General features: G+C 37.6%; 1 protein-coding gene across 1 annotated transcript; it reads right to left on the bottom strand.

The window, feature by feature from the left end:
* Window positions 1-1,563: 1,563 nt before the first annotated feature.
* Window positions 1,564-2,511, bottom strand: LOC103678861 (putative vomeronasal receptor-like protein 4; the record flags this gene model as incomplete). Its single annotated transcript, XM_008708277.2, has 1 exon — window positions 1,564-2,511. A coding segment is annotated over exon 1 (948 nt), but the record flags the coding sequence as incomplete, so codon positions are not given.
* Between the last annotated feature and the right edge of the window lie 6,407 nt (window positions 2,512-8,918).

Genomic DNA, 8,918 nt, shown 5'->3' with positions numbered 1-8,918 from the left:
ATAAACAGAGAAGTAAAGCAACTGGAGATACCCCAAATAGGACATTTCTCAAATATGAGAACCAAGTTATAAAAAGTGAAACACACAAAGAAACAAGCTAATAAGTGAAGGATCAGAAGAAATTACATGTCACATAAATCAGGTGTCAGTAATGTTTAAAACGTTTAAGTAAAGACAATGGGGAACACAGGAAATCACTATAATTTGAAAAGAGTAAGAAGCTATACAACTTGCCAAGAGTATTTGGAAAAGGTCCTAATAGAAAGAAACCAATAAAAATTATTATACAATATCTTGATCAAGTACTAAGTTATTCTGTGTTGATGAGAAGATTAATGAATGAAAGATTGAGCAGATTTATTGTAACCAAATACATTTAAGAGAGGCACAGTACGGAAAATACAGTTATTGTTATAGATATATGAAGATTAGGATAAAGAAAAGTAATTTAGTTGTTTCACTAAAGTATACAAAAAATAAGCAAAATTTTAAAAAAATGATTATCAGTAGGGTGGGGGGATGGGGTAACTAGGTGATGGGCATTAAGGAGGGCACGTGATGTAATGAGCACTGGGTGTTATATACAACTGATGAATCACTGAACTCTATCTCTGAAACTAATGTTAATTAATTGAATTTAAATAAAAAATAAAATAAAAAATAAAAATGATCAATACATTTCTAATTTCAAAGAGACAACAATGATAGAATTCAGACCTTCTTTGTAACAAAATTAGGTAAATAAAAATACTTTCCAGAGAACAGATTCAAACTGTGTAATAGAGAAGAAAAGGAAAAAAGTTAAAAATAGTGAGAAAAGAGAAAAAATTAAAAGCAGCAAGAGAAAGTGAGCAGCTACGAAAATGAGAGCAGAATTTCCAAATCCTTAATAAAACCAGAATACAGAGAAATAAATAGAAGAGTGAAGAGGAAAATTATTGTTCAAAATAAAATAGGACACACAGCTAAAATATTTTGAAGTAGTAAGCGTATATTTAAAATCTTTAAAAAAATTGGTATTGTTACCAATTAGGAGCTACTTAAGTGTGTTCTTCTCATGAATATGAAGAAAATACTCTTTTAAAAAAGATTTTATTTATTCATTAGAAAGAGAGCACAAGCAGGGGTGGAGGGGCAGAGGGAGAGGGAGAAGCAGGCAGAAAGCCTGACACAGGGGCTCAATCCCAGGACCCTGGGGTCATGACCTGAGCTGAATGCAGACGCTTAACTAACTGAGCCACCCAAGGTCCCCAAGAAATAAAATATGAAGGAAAATGTAAACGTAGGACTATCATATTATCACGGATAATGAACTAAAAATACCAGTCTGTGACATCACTGGTTTCTGTAGTATTTAGATAAAGTTTAATTTCATCCATGTTTATTTTTATTTTTACCGATTTTTTACTATGTTCAGTTAGCCAGCATCATTAGTTTTTGATGTAGTGTTCAATGATTCATTAATTTCAGCCATTTTTAAAAGTTAAATAAAATCTTGTGACATGTGAATAATGGTAAAATAGTAAATTTTTCAGATAATTATTTCATGAAGAAATTGTTAAAATTGATGGTAATTTTGCCACATTTTTGCAACATATTTATTATCCTTTTATCACAACTGATTAGCACCAAAGGACTGACAGTGGCATACATATTGACCACAAGCGTCTGGAAATCCTGGATGAGTGGGCTGTGTGTCCACAGCAGGACTGTGGAGGAGGAGATGATCATGTCCACCCAGTACATGACCACAAAGAAACTCAGCTGCAGCAGGATGGTCTGGGTGGCCCTTCTCTCTGGGAAGACTCTTGAGGAGAGGCTGGAGCTGTGAAGGTGCTGACACTGCTTCCGATGCCTGGACAAGAGCATCACCATGTATGCACTTACGAACAGCATGACTCCTACAAGGAAGACATCCCTAGATATGGTCAGAGTGAAAAACAGATTCCTGATGAGGAAGTTCATGGGGGAAAGTGAGCAGTATTTACTGACATGCAGTAGATTAGTCTGAGTCACATTAGAAGAAGGCACAGTGTAGGAGATGAGGTTACTGCTGAGAGACACACTCAGAAGCCAGACGATGAGGTAGAAATGAAGGATGTACTTTGTGCATTTGTGTTTGAACTTGGCCAACCAGGAGGTGCTGGGACTGATGGTGATGGCCTGGAGCACGCTCAGGAGGCAGGTGGTGCAGATGGAGAGCCTTCTCATCACTCTGCCCACGTAGAATAAAGCCTTACATTTGAAATCGTTTCGAACATTTGGTGATTCATACAGGTCTGAAGACAACAAAAACAGGACAGTGAAGAGTTTCATGATGTGGACAAAGGCCAAGTGACAGATGGTCAGGTTGGTGGGCTTAGGTCTGTGATCCAGAAGGAGCATGAGGATGCGGATGAGAAGAAGGAAGGTGTTGGCTGAGACTCCAATGCCAACTTGTAAAAATTGGCATATTTTAAAAGTAATAGAAATGGAAAGTGTGATCATCATAGTGGCAAAGTAGAAACACATTGCGTGTATCTGAAAAAATAGACCTCACAGCATCAATGTTATTTATTCTGTAATCAAAATAAATGCACCATCATTTTTACTTTACCCAATTATTCGTTAATTCTATGTTGTATAAAGTCTTATAAATACAATCTCACCATCATTTCTACTACAAATTCTGTAGATATAGTTATTTTGATATAGTTATATTGATAAGATAGATATGGATAGAGAGAGAGAGAGATCCAAGCAGTATTCCCACAGTCATGCCGGGATAGTGTGCCCAGTGTCCAACTCCTATAGGACATGCATTTCCTCCTTAGGAAGAATTGGTTTACTGTTCTGCATCACACTGTTTTTTAAATTTTTTTAATAATTTTTTTTAGTATGTTATGTTAGTCACCATACAGTACATCATTAGTTTTTGATGTAGTGTTCCATGACTCATTGTTTGAGTATAACACCCAGTGCTCCATGCAATACATGCTCTCCTTAATACCCACCACAGGGCTAGCCCATCCCCCACCCCCATCCCCTCTGAAGCCCTCAGTTTGTTTCCCACCATATGCAGCAACATGGATGGGACTGGAGGAGATTATGCTAAGTGCATCACACTGTTTAATATTCAGCACTGAGAATGGTGATGGCCATATAAAGACTCTTGAGCGTTTGTATGGTTGAACTAAATTAATTTTATGCTATTGGGAAAAATTGTCAAATAAACAATCGGGAGAAAATACTGTCCAGATGATCTTTTTATCACATATTGTGATACTTTCTGTTTTTTCTCTTTGCATCCGTAAGGACCCTTTTGAGTGCCCAGGGCACTCACTGACAACTCAACATAATCTCCCCATCTTAAAGTCATATCACTTTTTAAAACGATTTTATTTATTTATTTATTTATTTGTCAGAGAGAGAGAGAGCACGCACAAGCAGGGGGAATGGCAGGCGGAGGGAGAAGCAGGCTCCCCGCTGAGTAAGGAGCCCGATGTGGGACTCTATCCTAGGATCCGGGGATCATGAACTGAGCCGAAGGCAGATGCTGAACAGACTGAGCCACCCAGGCGTCCCCACTCATGATTATTAATATTCCTTCTACCTACAGCCTTAATTCCCACTGTTGCATTACCTAATGTAGATATTTGGGTGTGAACGTGCCCAGGGGGTGTAGGTAAAAATGATTATTTTTGCCATAAATCCTATTAACAATGTTTATTCAACATGAACCTGGCTTACTCTCTTTTATATACCTTGGTAGAAATCTCTTCTATAACCTTAGGAGGGAGTTGCTAAGTAAGAGACAGCTCTCAATTTTCAAGAGGAAAAACATACATTTCTCAACTTTATGACATATGTGAATTTGCATCAAAATATTCATGTGGAAATATTTTTCATGAGAATTCATTTAATACAAACACATCTTCCCATACCTTTAAAAATACTTAGGTCTTCTGCTGATATCTAGAGTGGGTCCAAGGCCCCCTGTTGGGCACTATTGTGGAAGCTTGTCTTCCTTCTTTATGTGCTCTTCTTTCTTCCTCAGTGGAGTTACAGCTCTTGCTTCAGAATCGCACATCCTAGTGGATCATAAGTTCAGATACGAACAACTCACCAAAGAGCTAAAATTCTTGAATCTGCCAGAGATGTGTCCCTTAATGAGAAACAAAAATCTTAAATCAAAACAGAGCTTTTCAAGCATAGTAAACTCCCAGAAACATCTAGAATCCCTGTGAAAAATACACATTTCTAAACCGCTCTCCTCAAGATTCTGATTCAGCAGAACTCAGGTGGTGTTGAGGAACTCAGGAGTCTCTGAAAATTACCCAAACTCTGAAAACACTGACCTAAAGCATGACTCTGTAATTGTAGATTTCAGACATCACTAAGTCAAAGTTTTTTTCTGACAAGGCTGTCATCAGTCTGGGGAGATGGTTTAAAATTGTTTTCTCCAGGGAATCAGGGAGCTAGACTAACACGTTTTGTAGTTTCAATACAAAACAATTACAGCTGATCATTTGGCTTTCAAAAGGTCTGGCTTTCAATTTCCTATTTTATCCAGCTTTATAATTAGCAGATAATAAATGGTGGACCTCTCACAGAAAGCTAGTCATTCCTGCCCTAAAAAATTGAATGTAGCTAGGAGACTTAAAACAACTTCTATTTAAGACCACTTTCTGTATCAGTTAGAAGCTAGCCCCAGGCGTTTAATAAAACATTTAAAAAGGAACCTGTACTTGGGGAGCTCAGTCCCTTAAGTGTCCGGCTCTTGGTTTCAGCTCAGGTCATGTTCTCAGGGTTGTGTGATTGAACTCCACGTGGAGCCCAGTGTGGAGCCCCACATGGAGCCTTACCCCCAGATCCTTGCTCAGCAGGGAGTCTGCTCGAGTTTCTCCCCTCACTCACACACTCTTTCTTTCTAAAATAAGTAATCTTTTTTTTTAAAGATTTTATTTATTTATTTGACAGAGAGAGACAGCCAGCGAGAGAGGGAACACAAGCAGGGGGAGTGGGAGAGGAAGAAGCAGGCTCGTAGCAGAGGAGCCTGATGTGGGGCTCGATCCCAGAACGCTGGGATCATGCCCTGAGCCAAAGGCAGACACTTAATGACTGAGCCACCCAGGTGCCCCTAAAATAAGTAATCTTTTTTAAAAAGAAGACTGTGCTGGAATTTAGCATCTTAATTTTCAAAATGGAGAATAAGGATAGAAATAAAAATGACTATAGAAGCAAAGTGAGTGTAACAGGTGAACAATATAGAGTCTTGAGAAACCGTGATTGGGAAGGATTATTACTAGAGAAATTTGGCTTATTTTCCTGTTCTGAAATTTGGCACACTGGATTTAACCTTTATGTCATGAGCTGTAGGTGACAGAGTTACTTTCCCTTCAACATTCATCAAATATTAAATGAATTTGGCCCTGTGCGACACTCAGGGAGATGTGTGTAAGAAGACTATTTTATTTTGCATTCATAGTTTCAACAACTTTGAAGAAATAAGTGGTAGAGAAAATCCAAAAGTGGCATGTCATTATTTCTTTCACTTACGTATCCTAAGAAATTTAAAATTAGAAAATATGTCCCATTCAATTCTCCCACAAGAGAAATAGCTTAATAGGATTGCGTAGTTTTATTAGTCATTATTATTCTTGTTTAATGAACATAAGCTTCACTGTGGGAATAAAGTAACATTCAGATTGTCTGTTCCTTATATAACCAAAGATGAGTTAGCTCTGAACGGGTTGCCAATTAACTTTGTGAGCTCGGGCAAGCAGCTTCACCTCTCTAGATTATGCTTCCTTGTTTGTGAAATGAGACAGTTGGATTATGCCATTTTTAATGTCCCTCGTGGCCAGATTATGGTGTAAAGGAGAGCCTTAACCTGACCCCTGGTACAGTCAGGATGGTCAGCAGTGAGCCATGTTTACAGCAGTTGTGTGAGGAAGTGTTTATGCATCATGCACAAAGGTACCACATTACCCAGCTGGGTCACAGTTTACAACAACTTTGGTAGGAAAGGCAAACACTTCATAGCACTTCACTTTGTTAGCTCCTTTAAACCTCACAGCAAAACTATAAAATAGATTCTATTAACATTAGTATTTCCGTTTTATAGACGATGACTTTGAAGCACAGACAGGTTAAGTAGCAAGCCCTGAGTCACCCAGCTAGCAAATGCCAGAGCCGAGATTTGGGTCCAGACTGCTGGCTTCCAGAGAACTTGTATGTGTAGCCACTGTTCTGTATCACTTCTCTGCTAGAATGTATGAAGAGCATCTTTACATCTCCCTGCTAAAGCTGTGCTGAAGGTGCTGCAGTTGTGATTGGCTGAGTGGTGATGTGGGATCAATACCTTTACTGAGAAAGTGAACCAAGGTTTGTAATTTGATCTGAAGAAGCAGAAGTGCAGGGTCTGTTAACAGTAAACCAAAATGACAGTTGCACCAGGCACAGCCACATCGCTGCCAGTCTGCTGCCCAGGTCCCTGTCAAGTCTGTGAACAGTGAAGTGTTGGTCCTGCAACCAATTCTGATGATGCCTCCAATTTCATAACCCTCCACAGGTACTTGGTAAACTGCTGCATTTGTAAAATATACCAAAACCATGAAAAATGCTGTCACTCTAACTTATAAACCAAACACAGCATGTCTATAAAACAACAATAAAAATTTACTTAGGTCTTTGATTTAAAAAAATATTCTTCTCCTCAAGTCCAAGCAGGGTATTTCTAACATCAGAACACCTTGCAAACGATCACTGAATAATTTTGCAATTAATTTATCATGCTATTTACCCTCTACACAGGCGTAATTATCTTATTCAATTGATCTAACCTATGACTTCAAAAATTTACCTTTATAACAATAGGAAAACTAGAGAAATATCACTTTTATTCAGATTCTTCCCCAGAAATGGGAGAGTGTTCACATATGTTTTTAGTATAGAAATATAGACAGAGTATTCCTGGCTCAAACTCAGAATCTCATTGCAGAGGAAAAATACTGTTCTCCAATCACCTGATATATATAATTTTTGAAGGTATATTTGATTAAATATTTTTAAATATTCATCCTGAAGTTTAGTCTATTATGTGACAACTTCATCTTTAATGTCAGTACCAAAGAACTAGTATTTTACACCAACATATATCTGTACACTCAGCGGCACTGGATTCTGTCATGTTGGACCCCAGAGAGGCACAAAGACAATATTAGCTTAAACGCACAATGGTATCCAGAATTTAAGGATCACAGTCCAGTACCAATAAAACGACATTTGGGTATTGGCCACTAATGATGTGTAATTACTTAATAACTATGTCAGAATCATTTTTAAAAGAAAAGGCTTATATCACCATTCATTTTAAAAAGATAATGAAATATATTCAATAAAACATAGTTAAGAGCTTTAATATTTTCTTCTACCACCCCATGGACTATGTGGCTGGACAGACAATTCTAATTCATGTTCAGACTCTAAATGAATTCACATATTGAGAAAAAGTATCTTCTGATTCAACAAATAATGTCTTTCTCAAATGAAATCCTTGAGGCCACTGGTTCTGAACCTGGACAGAAGAGCACCATGCACCTCGTAGATCAGAATTGAGAGATAAAGTGTGAGACTCTCAGGTAAAATTTAATTTCAGGTAAATAATGAATAATTATTCCACTACATATATATCCCGACAGTTATATATATGTTACATGCAAGCATGCAAATGTTGCAGTTATACAAAAAAGTTGTTGTTGTCTTTCTGAATTTTAAATGTCTTTGATTCCTGTGTTTATATCAGGTGACTGGCAACACTGCTGTGGGAGGGTCATGGGGTATAGAAAACGTGGTGTATACCTGGAAAAATGAAATATGTATTTAAAAATCTGTAGGAGTTGGGGCGCCTGGGTGGCACAGCGGTTAAGCATCTGCCTTTGGCTCAGGGCGTGATCCTGGCGTTATGGGATCGAGCCCCACATCAGGCTCCTCCGCTATGAGCCTGCTTCTTCCTCTCCCACTCCCCCTGCTTGTGTTCCCTCTCTCGCTGGCTGTCTCTATCTCTGTCGGATAAATAAATAAAATCTTTAAAAATAAAAAATAAAAAAATAAAAATCTGTAGCAGTCATATAGGTTGGTCAGAGTTTAAAGGGTAGTTTGTCGTAATTGAGACCTTGAAAATCTACAGATTGGAATGCACATCTGAGCACTGTGAGAAGGGACGAGGTTGTCGTGGGGCTGAGAGTGAAGCCTCTGAGCCCTCTCAGAAGACAGACAATGAAGATCAATTTGACTCTCATTATTATGCCCTTACTTTAGGCCAGTCTCAAATTTTAAGCCACAAAGTATATGCATAATCATGGATGACGGTGTGGGGAAAATAACACCATTAAATAAATTAGGGACAAAAGGCTGATCATTCAGTCTCTGGACTTAAATCAGACATCTGAAGTAAAGAGAACGTATAATGAAATGAAATTATTTCAACGAACTCAAGTGGTATTTTTCATTTGATAATATGTTAATTTGGATTAAATAAAGATTAATAAAATCTACTTTCTCATTTTATAATGCCTTATTTTTAGAGCAGTATTATTAAATCAATTATATAAATTTAATACAACTTTTTGCACACTGCCTGACATATATTGATGGTATAATATATATGACAAAATCACATCCTATCTTTTGCTTTATTATTATACTATTCAATAACGTACTGTTTAAAAAGATTTTTATTTTTTGAAGTAATCTCTACACACAACGTGGGACTCAGATTTACAACCCTGAGATCAACAGTCTGCATGCTCTCCTGACTGAGCCAGCCAGGCACCCCAATAATGTACTTTTCCTCATGAATTTTATCATATTCCATGAAAAGCAGTATAAAATCCATGACTCATACAATGGCAGCCTAATATCATTATGGAAATTGC

Source organism: Ursus maritimus, unplaced genomic scaffold (assembly GCF_017311325.1).
Source record: "Ursus maritimus isolate PB19 unplaced genomic scaffold, ASM1731132v1 scaffold_5, whole genome shotgun sequence".
In the NCBI taxonomy this organism is placed as follows: Eukaryota; Metazoa; Chordata; class Mammalia; order Carnivora; family Ursidae; genus Ursus; species Ursus maritimus.
The sequence above is the reverse complement of the archived record's forward strand: the minus strand, read 5'-3'. Positions and strand labels throughout refer to the sequence as shown.